Source organism: Narcine bancroftii, chromosome 4, assembly GCF_036971445.1.
Source record: "Narcine bancroftii isolate sNarBan1 chromosome 4, sNarBan1.hap1, whole genome shotgun sequence".
In the NCBI taxonomy this organism is placed as follows: domain Eukaryota; kingdom Metazoa; phylum Chordata; class Chondrichthyes; order Torpediniformes; family Narcinidae; genus Narcine; species Narcine bancroftii.
The window spans coordinates 70,704,344-70,723,473 of record NC_091472.1 but is presented as its reverse complement, the minus strand read 5'-3'; the positions used below and the strand labels follow the sequence as shown (position 1 = coordinate 70,723,473).

Here is a 19,130-nt window from a genome sequence, read left to right as displayed (position 1 = left end):
CTAGAGACATGAATGGAGGCTGAAAAGGGCAGGAGAAGTTGAAGGCAATTTATTTGGCTGATTTAAGGTTGAGGGGTCTCCACTGTGGTCGTTTAGTGACTAACTAAACTCGCCAGTCGTTGTAGTTGAGTTAGGATCAACTGCCTTACTCAACTCTTGATGAGCATTTTTAAATTGCCCACACTCCCGTTGACCTTTGTGACACTCGGCCTGGAAATGATGTCATCTCTGATGATTGGCAGCAAGCCCAGTACTCCAGGGCTTCCTGTTCTTGCCGACTCAAACCTCCATGAGCCTGTTCATTGTTTAGCGTGGTTCAGCCTGCTGAAGTTGCAGAAGAAATGATTGATTAGAAATTAATTTTTGAGGAAATGAGTGTATGAAATTCATTATAATTTGCAGCAGGAATTGTCCATGGCAGCTTCAGAAACTTCAACATAGAGGTAAAGAATTTTAAAATGAGAGTAAGCATTGGCCCACTGTAGAACTACAATGCTAATCAAAGGTTCTAGAATAGGAGTAAGATTGTTCTGAGTCATTTGCATGGTTGTGGATGACATTGTCAAGGGAAAATATGCTGACAGGTGCCAGGGATTAATTTTGGAAACTGTAAGGGGAGAGAACTGAAGTAATTTTTGAATTTGTTCTTACTGAAATGCAAGACTCAAAGGGCATTTGACAAGGTAGGTATTCAGACGATTTTTTTGCTGCCTGGGATAACTAGAGGCCATTGTTTTAGAATAAGGGCTTTTTTTAAAAGCAGAATTCAGTTCCATTGCTAGTCATACTGGACTATCCACTTGGTTATGAAAATGTACCCAAAACATAAGGTTATGTATATCGACCTCTGTGACAGAGTATATGGATATGTTTTTGGGAGATAAATTGGAACAATTTGTTAGAGTAGGTTACATTCGAACACTTTAAAACAGATCTTATTTAAAATACTGGAGCTCTGCCCCATGCTAGACATATCGGGGCCTCAGAGTTTTTGCAAGAGCCTTGAAGGGTGCTCAAGAGACTTAACTAATGGATTGTTGCTTACAAAAGACAACAGATCTTGTCGGAACTGCCTTCTGTCTGGAGATGTTCTAAGAGGGTCATGTGGTTTGCCAGCAGAGAGAGTCAAACTGGCTTTTCTCTGTGTCAGGGAGTCACACACACACAGATCACTTGTACAGTTTTACAGCCAGCAGAAGCAGCTAGGACTGCAACGAGGACAAGCTGGCAAGCTTGAGGAAAGCCTTTTGATAGACTGCCTGGTCAAAGCCCTTGTGGTTCATGCAAGAGGAAAAGACTGGCTGTCTAATGTTTCACTTGGAATAATTGAAACAAAAAGGAACTCTGTGGTGACCTGAAAGAAGGAAGTTATCATCTGGAGAACCCTGAAGGGGCAAGTTTCGTCAGCAAGACATCAAAACCAACAAGAACCTTCCTGAGCGGTAACCATTTACATTTCGAGCACCAAAGCCTGGTGAACTTTATAAATGTTCAATTCTGTGACACAGTATAAGAATTGCCTGCAACCAGTGAACTTGGAGGAATGAGAAATTAGATTGGACTGTGAACCAAATAAATTTTCTGAACTTACACACACATTACATACACATGCACTTCGAATTAGAAGGGGGTTAATAGCAATAAGTTAAAGTGTGATTCTGTTTTCATGTTTAAAGATAATTAAAACAACTTTTGTTTAAGTAACCATTTATCTTGGTGAATATCTATTGCTGCTGGGTTTATGGATCCTCTGGGCTCATAACACCACCCATTAATAAAATCTGAAATTAGGTAGTGCCATACCTCTGTTCCTTTTAGATTTTGGAAGATAGACTTGATTTAGATGAGGGTGCTTACCCTTCCTAATCAAGTGAATCAAAATGCAATTTGTATGAAAATTAGTGCAGAATTGAAAAAATATATAAAAATTAAGGTAAGATATTCATTTTGATAGAATTAAATATGACATACCAGAGATATAGACAGGCACAACCATTGTGTTAAGGACTGTTTCACATGCTTTAATAAAGTAAGGAAATTTTCTTTAAAAAGATACTTAAGATTCTTTATAACCGTAATACCAAGATAAGTATATTGATTTCTCACAATCTTAAAAGGAAGACTGTAGGTGCATTCAAAGGGAGGTTCACTTTTATGCAGATTTAATCTATATCCTGAAAACTGATTACATTGGGAAAGTAATGACAGGATGGGGGGTGTAAGGAGGTGTCAGGGCTTGATATGAAAACCAGATCATCCGCATAGAGAGAAAGTTTATGTTCAATTCCCTTCCTACAAATCCCTGAAATATCCTTGTACACTTGAAATGCAATTGCTAATAGCTCTATGGCCAAATCAAAAAGTAATGGACTTGGAGGACAGCCTTGACAGGATCCGTGTTAAGAGATTGAAAGGTTGTGACAGTTGAAAGTTAGTGAGAATTGAAGCCGTAGGACATGTATACAGTAATTAAATCCATGTAATAAAACATGGTCAAAAATTGAATTTTTCTAAGATCGCAAATAAATACATTCACTCCACCCAATCAAACGCTTTCTCTGCATCTAAAGAAAGAACACATGCAGGAAACACACTGTAAGGTAAGTACAAAATATCCAGTAACTGATGTATAGTAAATAAGAGTGACGGTTTTTAATAAAACCATTCTGATCTTCAGACATGATTGATGGCTCGTAGATTGGAGATTATTTTAGCAAAACCTTTTGCAAAATTTTAACATTAACATTTAATAAAGAAATTGGCCTGTAGGAGGAGCACTCAGTTAGATTTTTACCATGAGAGATATACATCGTTAAATGATGCAGGGAGATTACCCTGCTTAAACAAATCAAATAACACAGAACATAAATGAAGTGAAAGCAATTGAAAAAATTATTAAAAAAAAAACTCCTCAGGAAATCCATTGGGTATTAGATATTTTCCAGAATGCAATTAAGAAATGGCAGCAGCTATTGTCTCTTGCGATTATAGGCTCATCTATCCTCGTTTGGTTATCTGAAAAAAGCAGAGGAATATTTAAGCAATCCAGAAAATTGTTCATCGAAATGCTGTCTTTTATGAATTCAGAAGTATAAAATCAGGAATAAAGTTTTCTGAATGTATCATTTATCTCAGAGTGATCTGTATGAATGCTACCATCTTCCCTTTAAATCATTTTAATTTGCCGTTCAGCTTCAAAACTTAACAACTGATCAGCTAAAAGCTTACCAAATTTGTCACCGTGAATATAAACGTTGAAAGGAAATCAAATTTAGTTGAGGTTCAACTCGCTTTTCATATAAATCAGGATTTTTAACTTGAGTGTATTGTTGATCTATTTCAGTGCTTTTCAAACTGTCCCCTAAACTCACATTCCACCTTAAGGAATCCCTATGCCATAAATGCTCTGTGATTTGTCAGGGATTGGTTAAGGCGGTATGTGAGTGGAAAGGAAAAAGGTTTGAAAACCACTGTTTTAATTGTACCTAATTGACTTATTATGTGCACAGTTTCATAACTCCAAAGGAAATGGGCCAATAACAATTTTTCTGAAGCAAAATATTTCAATAGCAATTGGGGTTATAGCAATAGTTCTCAACCTTCCCTTCCCACTCACATGCCACCTTAACCAATCCCTTACTTTGGCTTGGCTTCGCAGACGAAGATTTATGGAGGGGGTAAATGTCCACGTCAGCTGCAGGGTCGTTTGTGGCTGACAAGTCCGATGCGGGACAGGCAGACACGGTTGCAGGGGAAAATTGGTTGGTTGGGGTTGGGTGTTGGGTTTTTCCTCCTTTGCCTTTTGTCAGTTAGGTGGGCTCTGCGGTCTTCTGCAAAGGAGGTTGCTACCCGCCATACTGTGAGGCGCCAAGATGCACGGTTTGAGGCGATATCAGCCCACTGGCAGTGGTCAATGTGGCAGGCACCAAGAGATTTCTTTAGGCAGTCCTTGTACCTTTTCTTTGGTGCACCTCTGTCACGGTGGCCAGTGGAGAGCTCGCCATATAACATGATCTTTGGAAGGCGATGGGCCTCCATTCTGGAGACGTGACCCACCCAGCGCAGCTGAATCTTCAGCAGCGTGGACTCGATGCTGTCGACCTCTGCCATCTCGAGTACTTCGACGTTAGGGATGAAAGCGCTCCAATGAACGTTGAGAATGGAGCGGAGACAACGCTGGTGGAAGAGGTGCCAGTGTTTGGATCGGGGGTGCATCCAGGTAGTCTTAAGGCTGTCCCTCTGCTGAAAAAGGGTGTTTGTAATGACAAGCCGCTGTTCTGCGCAGAGCTCCAACAGGAGGCGCCCATTTTCATTGCACTTGCCGACGCCATGCTTGCCCAGGATTCCTGGCCAGGTTTCTGAGTCTTTGCTGACGCGAGCGTTGAAGTCGCCAAGGATGACAACCTTGTCGGCTGTAGGGGTGCGTTGGATGAGGTTGCGCAGGACAATCACAGAGCATTTATAGCATTGGGATTGCTTAAGGTGGCATGTGAGTTTGGGACCAGTTTGAAAACCAATGATCTATTTGTTTGATTTGATTAACTAATTCTAGTATTTCTTTATTGGCCTTTTTATATTCATGGTATAAAAAATAATTTGCCCACTGAGGAAAAACTTTCAAAGCATCCCAATCAATCAAACTGGAAGTTTCTAACAAAGTATTTCTATTTAAAGAAAAAAAGTTACTCATGATAATGACTGAAATTTATGGAGGAGCAGATTAAAATTGAATTGAAATGCCAGTGTCTTTTTATTTGAGGGAGGCCAGGAAGAGTTGTATATAATTCAACAGGGGCATGATCTGATAATCACAAAAGCAGGTCAGTTGATTATCGATTTAAAAAAAAATAAATAAAAATTTATTAAAAAAATTATAAATTTGCAAAAGTGTGATGAACGTGAAAAGAAAGAATACTCTTCTATTTGGATAAAGAAAATGCCAGACATCAGAAATACCATAATTTAATTTTAAAAATTAATTAATGAGGCAGATTTACTCATTGTGGTAGGGGGTAGGGTTAGGAGGTGAATGATCCAAAGCAGGATCTAGCCAACAATTAAAATCCCCACCAAGTATAAATTCAAGTCCAGTAGGGAAGAAAACATTTTTAAAAAAACTCACATCATCTTCATTAAGAGCATAAAAATTAGCAAAAGCTACCATTTTATGATACAAATTCCCTGAAACAATGATATAATGATTATTTGTATCTGATAAGTCTCTGATGAACAAAAGGAATATTTTAATTAATAAGAATCGAGACCCCTCTGGCTTTAGCCTGAAAGAAGAATGAAAATTGAGGCAAGAGTTATCACAACTACTAATGTGTTTCTTGTAAAAATACAAGTGTGGCTTTAAGTTGTTTAATATGTGAAAACATTTTCCTTCTCTTAACTGGATGGTACAAGCCTTTAACATTCCAACTAAGGAAATTAATAAAATCCATATTTTAATTAATAATTTAAGTTGATTACCACAAATAATATCCAAACTCCAGGCATCAGCCTTGAGGCAAAACCTGAAACTAGTAATGAATTAAAAATAAACTGTACAAGGTCAACACTTGGACAGACTCCTAAAACCATAACATCCTTGAGAAAACAACCCCCCACTCTTCCACCCCATTCACTCCAACCCCAAAGCCAGACTGCTGCTAAAGATGTCAACAGCAAACTCTTCAAAATGATTATTTCCCACCCAAATAAATCTTCCTGCGGGACATGTTATCTCTATGCTTGTGCAACTCTGACATTACTTCTCTGAATTCGGTGCGTTGATTCTTCAAAACTTCAGGACAATAATCCTCTACAAACCTGATCTGATGGCCGCGATATTTGAGTTTCCCTCTTTGATGAGCTTCATGAATCAGAAAATCTTTTATTTGATATAGATGTTGCCGAAGAATGACCAGGCACGGCCTCTGCCCTGGAGCCTGCTTAAGTATTAATGAGCGGTGAGCCCTATCATTCTTTGGCAGAGATGGAAGCAGCTCCTTCCCAAAAACAATGCAAAGCAACTCTGGAAAAAAAGTATTGTAAGTTGACCACTTTCGGTAGGTTCACCCAAGGTCAGAATACATAGATTTTTTTGGTCTGCTCCTGCCTTCTAGGTCAACAACTTCTGCTGTTGGCTTTGAATTACTTGCACTTAATCTGGAACATACATTTTCTAATTCATCAACACGCGCGCACATGTTGTTCAAACTGAGTTTAAAAGATGATAAATGTGCAATGTGTTCCTCAGTTGATCTCAAGTTTAGCATCAATCTGACAAGATAACTTTAAAATTATCGGTTGACCACTATCTGTGCTGATCCAGTAGCTCAGAAATAGTCTCCGTAGTCAGATTAGTTGACACTTTTTCTTTCTTCCCTTATTTACCACTTCTTGTAGCCATTTTAAAGGAAGCATAGATAAAAGAAAGTAAAGGTGTAAAATATGAAGCACTTTGGTTATAAAATAAAGAGCCAAAAAAGTGGAAGAAAACAGGAGTATCTGACTGTTGCTGCTACAACATTCTGCATCCAAAGGGAAGTCACAAAATTTGTGTGAAATAAAAGTGATGTTCATTGGAAATGTATTGGGGAAAAAAAATTATGGAGATGGTCAGCAGCTGAAGTTCCATCTCTTGATTCAAGGCTGGAGTGAGCCTTGAATCAAGAGATGGAGGCTGAAAAAGGAAGGCAAAGTTGAATGCATCTAGAGGTTGGCTGATTTGAGGATGCATAAGAAATGATTGATTAGGATTTAATATTGAGGAAGTGGAGGAGTGTATGAATTTGTTATAGTTTGCAGTGGGAATTGCCCATGGTAGCTTCAGAAACGATATAGAGGTGAAGAATTTTAAAATAAGAGTGGACATTGCACCACTGTAAAACTACAATGCTAATCAAAGATTATTGAATAGAAGTAAGATTGTTCTGAATCATTTGCGTGGTTGTGGATGACATTGCCAAGTGAAAAGTATACTGATAGGTGCCTAGGATTAATTTTGGAAACTAAGGGGGAGAGAAATGAAGTATTTATTGAATTTGTTCTTACTGAAACATGCAAGACTCGGAGGTTATTTGACAAGGTAGGTATTCAGAGGATATTTTGCTTCTTGGAGTAACCAGGGACCATTGTTTTAGAATTGGGTTATCCAGTCAAGTCAGACATGAAGAACAATTCCTTGAAGTTGAATATGAATTTTTGGGATTGCCCATTTCTGACAGTGGCTTGGGCTCAACTTATTCAAGCCTGTGATAGACACAATTTTGATCTAAAATGGGGATGACGGTGAAGGAGTGTAGGCAGGAAAGTGGAGTGAGTCATGATCTTGTTAAATAGAATGTACTTCAGCCTTTTATTTCTCAGCTTTGATTGTTTTCAGGTAGGTTGGCAGTTTCTAGTTATACGTTTTTCATTTCAAATGTGAAAAATGTACATGATGCTTTATCATGGCTCTACAATAAATGTATTGATAACTCGGTGTTCCATCAAATCTACTAAGATAAACTTGTAGCTTTGGAATATTACGCCATGAGGTGAATCTAGTGACTTGACTGATGCTTTCTATCAAAGTTGTGTGGATGTTCAGAAAACAACGTACAATTAAAAATAAATAGGTTTCAGCTTTATTTTTTGTTTGTTTACTCAAAATGAAGCCATGCTTTCTGATCTAGTATTCATGAAAAATCGTGCATAAAATTAAAATACATATTGATTGTACTTTATCCTTTTTATCTCCAGACTGATATTTGTGCAGCTAGGGATTAGATTATTCAATTAAGTTTTGAATAGTGAAAAAGTTATATATGTGTAAAGCTACAGTACTTAATTTTGTGTTGTGAAAAATATAATATTTTATTTCATTGAATAATTACACCATAGCACAATTAATAAAAATATATTTTCAATGGTTTTGAGAATATTTCTAAGTGTATGTGTGACAGAGTATATATAAATGTTTTTTGGAGATAAATTGGGAAAAGTATGTTAGAGTAGGTCACATGCAAACACTTTAAAACAGATCTTATTTGTAAAACTGGAGACATAGTGGCTTCTCACACCTTTTTGCAAGAGCTTTGAAGAGTGGTTGAGTGACATCACTAATGGATTATTGTTTATCAAGGCAACAGATGAAAGAGCAGGCTGGAGCCGTTGCTGTCTGAAAAGTGAATTTGCTGTTGTAAGAGGGTCATGTGGTTTTTTAAGCAGAAAGAGTCAAACAGGCTTTCTCTCAGTCTCAGTGTGAGAGAGAGAAAAGCAGAGATCACTCTGTGTTTCAGCCAGCAAGAGCAGCTGGAACTGAAACAGGAAAAGATGGGAAGAAGCCCCAGTTTGGAAGATGGCCTAGTCACAGCCTTTGTGGTTCATGCAAGAGGAGAGGACTGGCTGTCTAATGTTTCACTTGGAATAAGAAACAAAATGGAACTCTGTGGTTACCTGAAAGAAAGAGGTTATCATCTGGAGAACCCTGATGGGGCAAGTTTTGTCAGCAAGACACTGAGGTGACTGATAGAAGTGCATCAGTTGTGGGTGTCCTGGAACAACACATCTCTCTCTGAAAACTAACAAGAACCTTCCTGGTGGTAACCATTTACATTTCGAGCACTAAAGCCTGGTGAACTTTACAAATGTTAAATTCTGTGCATAGTATAAGAATTGCCTGGAGGAATGAGAAGTGAGTTTGGACTGTGAACTAAAGAACTTTTCTGAACTTACACACACATTACATACATGTGTGCTTAGAATTAGAAGGGGGCTAAGTTAGGTTAAATAAGTCAATAGAGATAAGTTAAAGTTTGATTCTATTTTCATGTTTAAAGATAATTAAAAACAACTTTTGTTTAAGTAACGATTTGTCTTGGTGAATATCTGTTGCTGCTGGGTTTATGGATCATCTGGGCTCGTAACATGTGAGCCAAAGAAACTCAATGAATGTTTTTCTTCAAATGGTAGTTCTATGGCAATGCCAGACTTAGTCCAAGAACGTGACATTAAAACAAATGCAGTGAACTGTATTTCTTTTGAAAATGGATTGGTTGAAAGTCAGCTACATTGAACATCTTGTAAACACATGCTTACATGAGAATAATATTTTTCCTCAGTTTTTTTACATTCCTTTTATAATTTTTTTTTGATCTCCATTATAATCTAGTGGCTAAATACCTCGGGTTTGTTTCAGAACTGTGGTGTTCAGTTTTTCCTTTTGAGCTAATTGCACTTTTAAGAAAGTAATGAGTACACATTAAGGAAAAAATTGTAAATATATAACACCTAATTTCACTATTCATTTAAAAATGTTGCTCGCATTGACAAAAAAGGAACATGGAAAATATTGTTAAAATTGCACAGAACTAGCATGTCACCATTTAATTAGTATAAGTGAGCTCATTCATTATTTGCAGGGCATATCTCCTCATGTCTTGCTTGTAAAATGTTTGCTCACATCAATCAACACAATGATAGACAATCAACACAATCAACTCCAGTATCATAACCTGATTAATGGTCAATGACCCAATACATTCATTCTGATTTGCTCTTCCTAAAATTAAGACACTGAAACTCTTGTAACCCTTCTCCCCCCACATCAATGGTTCCATTGTGAAAAGCACATTTAAGGTGTGCATATAAAAGACAAACCTATCCTGGACCCACAACACCTCCTCATTGGCCAGGATGGTGCAGCAGCGACTAGACTTCCTATGGAGGTTGAGGAGGGCAAGACTACTGGCCCCCATTTTGACAATATTTTACAGGAGCCCAATTGAGTGTGTTCTGTCCAGCTGCATCATTGCACGGTAAGGTAGCTGCAAAACATCAGCGACAATTTAATGCATAGGATCATTGAAACAACTGAGAAAATCACTAGGGTTTTCATTTCCTCTATTGTCAATTATAGGGAACATTGCTTAGATAGGGCTCAAAGAGTTATAGAAGACCTTTTCCATCCATTACATAGTATCTTGGACCCACTACCATCAAAAAAGAGGTGCAGGATCATCAAAACCAGGACTGCCAGGCTGAGAAAATCCTGTAACTGAGTAAATTATTCCAAATATTGATAATTATTCAAATTGTACCTTTCTGTGTATATGTGATCATTATGTACTGTATATTGTATGTGTATGCACCATGGTCTGGAGAAACACAGTTTTGCAGGGTTATATATTACTCACGTCGTCCTCTTCCTGCCCCCTCCCCCAAACCAAAAGAATGTCTGTATAGTCTATTATGAATAAATACCGGCAAATAAAATTTCTTCGAACTGTACTCTTTTCACTTTTTTTGGTTGGCTCACTTCAATTTTCTGCTGGCTCGGAAATATTCTTTGCGCAAAAGCAACTAGCATTCTAGTTTTATTTAACATTAATCATAGGGGCTGGTAACTATTAAAACAAAAGTAAAATGTTCTCAATGTTTAGGTACATTGTGAAAAAATATTGCAATGTTTTCTAATGAACTTCAACATTTATTTGGTAAATCTCTAGTAATATATGGCATATTACTACATGTTCTGTAAAAAGTTATTTTTACATTTTTGAAGCTTTGCCCCCTTCATGTTTTGGGAAGAGTTTCAGTGTCTTAATTTTAGGAAGAGCAAATCAGAGTGAATGCATTGGGTCATTGACCATGAATTAGATTCTGATAGTTGATGATTGTGTATCATTGTGTTGATTGATGTGGAGCAACCAATGTATGTAGCCACAGTAAGGTTTTGCAATGTGTTCTCGTTATGAAAGAACATCTGCTTCCCAGAAAGGTGGCATTAACCATCAAAAATGTCTTGTGATGATCCATAGCCATCTGAACATTGATGCAATGGAATCCTTTCCTGTTGAGCTTTGGGTTATGAACGTGTGCAATCAATAGCTCCCTAGTTTTGTGAGAATTCTGCAAAGGCTGGTCATTGTCTGTGTTTGATATGCAACCTGATTATCACTAAAATTTATTTTGAATTCCTCTCTCTGCAAATACAACAGCTAGGTAACCAATCTGTGAGCAGCAAATTGTTTAACATAATGGAGATGTGCTGAATTATCTAACAGTCCAAGGATGGGAACACGTCTGAAGGTATTCCTGCAGAATATTACATTTTGATGATACAGTTAGCTCAAACAGGGCATTAAGAAAGCCACAAAATATCCGTGGTGAGCAGTATTTACTGGGGAGAGGATAGGACCACTCAAGGAGAAAGAAGGGAATTTATGCTTGTAGTCGGAGGAAGTGGGCAAGGTTCTAAATGAGTGCATTGAATTAAGGTTTGCCAAGAATACGGACACATTTATAGGTGGAGAATGATCATGCACTGGGGCATTTTGAGATCAAGAAAGAGGTGGTGTTGGGTCTTTGAGGAGCATTATGATGGACAAATAATCTAAACCTGAGGTTGTATTCCAGGTTATTGAAAAAGGCGACTGAAGAGATTGCTGAAACCTTGACAAGATCTTTGTTTTGTCACATGGGGCAGGAGAGGTCCCAAAGAATTGGAGAGTGGCTAATATAGTACCTTTGATCAAGAAGGGGAAAAAAAATATACAGGAAATTTTAGGCCAGTAGGGAAACTATTGAAAAGATTCTTATGGATACGATTTGTTCACATTTGGAAAGCGATGGTTAGATTGGAGACATGGCTTTGTGATGGGCAGGTTATGTTTTTACCAATTTGAGTATTTTGAGCAGGTGACAAGGTGCTTCATGAGTAGATGTTGTCTACTTGAACTTCAGTAAAGTGCTTGACAGGGTCTCTCATGGTAGGCTTATTCACAAAGTGCAGATCCACGTGATCTGAGTTGATTGGATATAAGATTAGCTGCCTCAGCTAACAACCTCTGTTATATGCACAAATGACTTGGATTTAAAAAAGTAGTTGGTGGGTTTGTAAATTTGCATATGATGGAAAGACTGTTGGAGTTGCAGACAGTGTAGAGGGTTATCAAAGAACAGAATGTAGATCAGTTGCATATGTGGGCAGAGAAATTAAATTTAATCTAGAAAAGTGTGATGTGTGGCACTTTGCGAGGCCAAATGTATGGGAAATGTATACAATTAATAGCAGAACTTTAAAAACCATTGACGTGCAGATCTTGGGGTCCAGATTAATAGCCAATTGAAACTGGCCAAACAACTAACCAGAGTGGTAAAGAAGGTGTATGGTATGCCTGACTTCATTGGGCAGGACATTGAGTATAAAAGAATGGAGGTCATGCTGTAGCTGTATACACATTTTATTTAGACTGCATTTCTGTTCGCTCCATTACAGGAAGGATGTGGAAGCTTTGGAAAGGATACAGAAGTTTACCAGGATGTCGCCTGGTTTAAAGGGTAAGAGAGATGGGACAAACTTGAGTTTTTTTTTCTCTGAAGCATAGGAGGATGGAATTTGATACACCTAACTAAGTGAGGTATTGATATGGTTGTAAGAATTTTTTTCCAGGGCAATAGCGTCACATGCTAGAGGGCATGTTTAAGATGAGGGGAATGAGGTTTAAGGTGATATATGGGGCAAATATTTTAAACAGAAGTGGTAGATACCTGGAACAGGCTGCCAGAAGTGGTTGCGGAAGCATTAAAAGTATTAACATTTAAGAAGCTTCTAGATAGACTCAAGCAGATGACAAGTATGAAGGGATATCTATCAGGTGCAAGAAGTGGAGTTTTAGTTTGCTTTGGACATCAGGTTTTGCATAAATAAGTAGGCTGAAGGGTCTATTTCTTGTGCTTTGTGACAGCTTTGAGAAAACCTGAGCTGACAAATGCACTTACCATCACAAAGGATTGTAACTTTGAATGTAGTAACTCTGTGGGAATAGTCTCTTTGCAGGAGGGCATGACTTTGCCTCCTGCCCAGTGCACATTGACCCTGTTATTGCCATACTAATGCCTGCATTAATGGATTGTCACCGTGACATATGTTTGCATTGTGTATCTCTGAAGCTAAAATACTTGGAAGCTGGTGTCAGCAGCTATTCTTTGAGATGCAGTAAATGCAACATATTTATCTGAGTTGTTCACTGACGGTTGTAGATTGGGCGCAAAAGATTCAGATTAAATAGGTAAAAGGGAAGTGCACATACCCTGGATCAGTAACTTCATTTATTCTGAGCATGACATCAGAAAAATGTAAAAGTACCTTGCACAATGGATGTAATACCTAGACCAATCTCCAATTGGGAGAAATTCCACTCCGATATGAATGCTGTGGCAATTCTATCTGAATTAAATCAATTTTATTCATAACTTTTAATAAGAAGTGTTCTGTAATTGATGAAATTTTAAAGAAAAAATGTTGGTCCTTTGAGAGCCAAACAGCAGATCAAATAAATCATACAGCAAATACTTGAGGTTTTAGAATTTAGGGCTTCTTAAATCCATGAATGTTCTAATTGCATGTAAATAATTTCCATCATTTATACACTTGTGTTTCCAGCATAATCTGAGCATCCAATTTCCAATCAAGCAACCAAGTATGAATTCACATTTGCTGTTTGAACAGGGTCGATTTCCTGTAGGGTTTGAAATCTGTTTATGTTACCAATGTTTATCTCAAGGCAAATACTTTTACTAGCATTCCAAATCACAAATGGAAGCAGCATCTTGGGGCTCAAATTTATTACCTTTCTGCTCCTATGGCTCACGTAACCATTGTCTTGTTGGTTTGCATTATGGGTCAGGAATCTCTTTTTGGGACATCGTGAAGTTGTTTTATATACGATGTCCAAAGGTAGTGTAGGTTAGGGAGAATATGATATGTCAGTCCCAGTCCTGATGCCCATCCAGCTACAAATTGGATTTGTTTTCAGAATTATTCTTTGCTTATAAAGATGAAAATGGGAATTTTTTTAAAAATTGTCGCTTCTCATGATTAGAAAGGAATTGGAATTAGATTTATTCTGACAAGTGTAATTTCTATCTATAGTTTGTGCCTTTCATAATTTTGTTGCTTGCATGGTTTTTTTTAATTTTTGCTCACAGAGGTTTGTGACATGATCATCTGTACAGTTATATGAGAAATCCAAACATGATAACAGATTCATTATCAACTTTTCAAAAAGGAACCATCTAATAAATACTTGAAGAAAGAGAAAAAAATGAAGGGATATTGAGAAAGGAGTGAAGGTGAATTGCTTTTTGGAAGAACTAAAATGATGTAATTTGGTTTTGTAAATGTTTGATCAATCTTGGGGTGGAAGGAGACACTGTTTTTCACTTGGTGGTGATATGTAATTACACCACTAGGTCACCAGGGGTCATCCCAGTGACCTTGTATGTAAAGCAGTCCAGAGCTACAGTCTAGCCTTCCAGGTTCGTCTTGCAGAGAGACAAGACCTCTTAGTGTGCATATTAGTTTATTAAAGCTGTCTTATACTCGCACTGCTGGTGTGGTTATTGTCAGTACAATTTAATAAACTAATATAGCTACTAGGATGGAAGCTGCTTCTGCTCCATTGCACATTCCTGACCACTTGGAGACTTCCTGAGGAATGGAATCTGGGGATGACCAGCACACACGTGCATTCGAGGACAGAGATGGTGAGGGACCGCTGTACTGGAATCATGGTGGAATGTGGGGAAGACCACAGAAGTACGATAGGGCAGGTAAGAAACGGCCAAGAACCCTGCCTGCCCATGGGTTCACCAGTACAGACACCGCCGACAGATATGACCGCCCTGAAACAGATTGAAATATGAACAGAAATGTTCTCTACAAGTTTTAGTTATTTTAGTGACCAGAACATCTTAATGTGAAGGATATTATCCATTTTAACTTGAAGCTGAATCAGTTGCCAAGTATTAAATACTGTTTCATGCTCTGGTACTGTCATTTAAAAACTCTTTTGTTGAAATATATAAATATATTTTTAAAATTGTGTTACATAGTCATTGACGGTGCATAAAATTAATTTAAATTGGCTTATGTTGAATGCATCAAATGCATCTAGACAATTCTTTCACTCTGTAGCCTGTATCATTGCAATATCCTGGAACCTACTTAACGATTTATTGTGCATTTTTCTCCAACAAAGTTGCTAATGAATGTGGAAATTATCATGACCGTACCCAGTGTAGCTGTTGATTATGGATATTTATTTTTTTTTGCTGTGACCCCAGATTACCTTTGCTTAATTAAAGTTTCACTGGTAGTTCAGTACAACTGGTGAGCAATTGAGTGCTTTCCAGTTACCTGTGTTATAAACTAATTGCAGTCTTTATCTTGCATTTGTGATTAATTAAGTAGATTCACTGTTGAGTATGACAAATAATGACAGCTTTGTTGCCATATCCAGGGTACTGCACATGCTCGGAACTATCTCAAGCCATGCATTTTTCATAAAATCCATAACAACATGCTCCTCTCCCATGTAAATTAAAAATATTTTGATTTTCTTGGTCTTGTTTCAGTCACTTTATTGTAAAATCATGTAGAAATAAGGGCGATTTCCACGTGCATGACCTGTTAGAGAGTTCAAGATTTGGGATATTGACCAATGTCTCTATGTGAGGTATTGATAAGGTGGTCCCTCAGGTTCATCTAGAGTCTCAAAATTACCCAGTTGAAGTCCTCTGACAGAGAATGGTGGTTTAAGTTATTTGAAGAATGAGTTGGTCAGGTATTGCTTGGCAAACCATCTGATACTTTTGTTGTAAGTGTTGCATATTGCTCTGCCTTGTGGAACTGCTTGCTTATAGGTTACCACATTTTACAACAATTGTGTCTTCAGGCTGAGAAATCAAACTGATTTACATCTGTTTCTCTTGCATTAATGCTGCTTTTCTTGGCTTTGACACAATCGCATATATATCGATCATCTATTTGGAAGCAACAAACGTCAGTTTAAGAACACCAATAAAAAGAGATGTTGTGGCGGCCCACAACAGCACAACGCGCAGTAATAAACAGCGGCATAACTCACTAACACGGCCCCTAGCATAGCGATCTGGCGCGGTTGGAAGTTGGGACAGTACAAGACCAGCAGCCATAAGTTTTTGTTATTCATGTAGCTGATGTCAGCCAATCAACCAAATGGCAGGAAATCCAACTGTATAAAAGGAGCATTTCCAGCCTCAGTAAAGTCAGAGCTTAACCTCCCACACTGCGAGTGTATGTGTTTCTTCGTAGCAGATGGCTACAATGTCAGCCTTTCATCTCCTTGTGGCAACTTTGGCCTTCAATCAGATTATGTCTAATTTTTATTTGGACCTCAGCATTTTCCTGTACCAATTTAGTATCCCCAATTCTGTTCATTAAAAAAAGAATTGATTAATTTGTTGTGAACATATTTGGTGACTGATTCAGCACAGCCCCTCCTTGGATTAAGGCGATGAGACCTATACTCAATATTCCGATGCGATCTCACCAGGGCTTTATGTAATCTCTACCCATATACTTGAAGGCTTTCGAGGAGCAGGCCACTTGAATACAGTAGATGAGGTTTGCCTCACCTGGAAGTGTATAGCATCTCCTGCAGGTGAAGTACCTGGGTCACAGAGTTGGGTGTCGAAGGCAGAACAGGATAGAAAGGAATATATGTAGCTGGGGGTAGGATCAAGTTGCAGCTGAATGTAGAGGCTGGTGGGATGAAAGATGAAGACAAGAGCAACCCTAAGCCTGTTTTGTTTGAAGTAAGGGGGGGGGGGTTGTGAGTGAAACTCCCAGAAATGGAGGAAATTCTGGTGATGGTTGAAAGGAGTGGGCAGAACCAGTGCTAACAGCTCCCATCTTGTGATGGCTAGACAGAATAGCCTCCTATCTACTGGCAATTAGCCATTACAACCACGAGGCATAATAATTCAGCAGAACCCGCAGGTCTGCTGAGAAGCCTTGGCCGACTCAACGTAGCTACATCATGAGGTCGTTTGCACTTCAGATGTCATGACGCCAGGTCACATATTGCGTGTCTATATTAAGCTTGACAACATGTCAATAAATGCTTCTACTCTTCTCTAGCTGACAACTTCAGGTGTGATCTCATTATTCCTAACACGTGAACGTGATGGTGTATGAGCATAAACATCATCTGCCACAGTTTTATCAAACACAGTGGAGGGGAAGCTGAGTTCTCTGAAAAATGAGGCCATTTCAGATGTCCTGGAATCTTGAGATCATGCAGTTTAGTGTAATAGGGCAAGGCTCAAGAACCTGATAGCTGTTGGAAGGAAACTATTTGAGACTAGAGCAGTGGCTCTCAACCTTTTTCTTTCCGTTCACAGACAATTTTAAGTATTCCCAATGCCATTGGTGCTCAGTGATTAGTAAGGGATTGCTTAAGGTGGTATGTGAGTGGAAATAAAAAGTTTGAAAACCACTATTTTAATCATACCTAATTGACTCTTTATGTGCATGGTTTCATAACTCCAATGACAATTTTTCTCAAACAAAATATTTCAGTAACAATTAGGCCTAGAGCAGTGATTCTCTACCTTCCCTTCCCACCCATATACCACCTTAAGCAACCCCTTACTAATCACAGAGCACCTATGGCATAGGGATTACTTAAAGTGATATGTGAGTGGAAAGAAAAAGGTTGAGAACCACTGGACTGGAGGAACTGGTCTTCAGGCTTCTATATCTTCTGCTTGGAGGAATCAGTGAGAATCATCATTCTCTTTGGTTTAAAATTCAAGTTCGGCCATTACTGAATGGTATCCTCGCAGTTTCCTTCTCCAGCTATTTGTATGATTGTCAACAATCACCACATTGGATTTGTTGATTGGGGTCACGTGGCTGAATATTGCACATTGCTTTTTTTTCCATTTAGCATTCATGGAGACTATGCCACAGCTTTGCTCGTTTAGTACTTCATTTCTTGGTTGGGCTTGGTGGTGCTCCTGACATCTGCTGTGTACTAATTAGAATGGGTCTGTTATCCTGGTTTGACAGTAAAGATAAGAATGGCAGAAATGATGAATAATGCTTTATTCAAGTTGTTCTTGATTTTTTTGAAAGTTGAGGCATTAATCGGGTGCTAGCACCAGAATACCCGTTCCCTTTTATGCTTTCCCTTGATTGAGGATGAATGCCCTCACTTCAATGTTCTTGATTCTGAGGTAAGTGAGGAGACCAACGTGGAAATGGCAGACTCTTCCACAGATAGGTGAGGTACCAAACAAGGCAGCTGGATAGGTGGTTTGTGAGATAGTGTGCTCTTTCTGTCATCTGCACAAGGCTTTTCTGTGATCCTGATACACAAATTCAATGTTCTCTTCCTGAATGCTCTTTCATCACATTGAATGGTCGTCAGCCAGGAATTCCCAAATATCAGCAGGGATGTTGCATTTTTTTCAAGGTGACCTTGAGTACAATATTGAATCTTTTTCAGAATTTGCATAACCTCTTCCCATGACAGAATAGGAGTCTGATCATAAACATATGATTGGCATTACCTGCCCAGCAGAGCTGCCTGAGTATAATTAGCACCTCAGTAATAGGAAATTGGCCTAGGAGAGCACATATGTTAGTTCACACATTCTTTCAAGGACCTTGAATGATTCTGTGAAGATGTCATTGAGATGACTGCTGCAGGTTGTCCAGAAATAATTGGAAGCATGTAGGAGAGTAGGTTTCAATGCTGCTTGGTAGATTATGTATTTTTGTTGGTCAGTGTCCAATGCCTCTTTCCCCTCTTGATCTAAGACTGTGCTGACACATTAAAGGCGATATGAATTTCATCACCGAGAAATGGACACCAGTTGATGGAGTAGCGTTCTCTTGGATATGCTCCATGTTAGACCCATCCTCTTGAATGGGACTGTGTGATTTCAGTTCAAGAAATCCAATCCTTATTCTGTTAAATTGGTTACACAGTAAAGACCAAACACCAACCTTTACTTCAGTCCAATGCACATGTTCCTATTACAGAGTCAATAGGTTAGATATAGATAGATAAATATATGGCATTTCTGATCTGTATTATCTTCCTTGAACAAAAAGAGGGTGTCATATGTCTTTTCTGACAAGCCATTTTCACTGGAGCTGGCCAATGCTGCACTTTGCTGCAGGAAAGAGAGCAAGAAGTTAAAGATAAATGCAGTCCTTGGTCTACAGTTCTATTCCTCATACTAACAGACTAAAAAAAATATTTGCAAAGTTTTTGGGTGCAAGATTATGAACAAGCTTATTTTTAAAACATCCTTTTGCCGAG

General features: G+C 38.3%; 1 protein-coding gene across 9 annotated transcripts in view; it reads left to right on the top strand.

Moving 5' to 3' along the window:
* Nucleotides 1–19,130, top strand: part of pde10a (phosphodiesterase 10A) — a 218,907-nt gene that overhangs the window by 17,820 nt on the left and 181,957 nt on the right. For 2 of the 9 annotated variants that reach the window (XM_069931573.1, XM_069931572.1), the window contains exon 2: nucleotides 12,251–12,312. The exons of 3 other annotated variants lie outside the window; for them this stretch is intronic. In XM_069931573.1, coding sequence (XP_069787674.1) covers nucleotides 12,294–12,312 — 19 coding nt within the window. In that variant the 5' untranslated portion in view covers nucleotides 12,251–12,293. Of the gene's footprint in view, nucleotides 1–294; nucleotides 444–10,994; nucleotides 11,062–12,250; nucleotides 12,313–13,962; nucleotides 14,107–19,130 lie in introns of those variants that run through there. 4 more of the 9 variants (XM_069931575.1, XM_069931574.1, XM_069931576.1 and 1 more) reach the window with 4 other exon arrangements.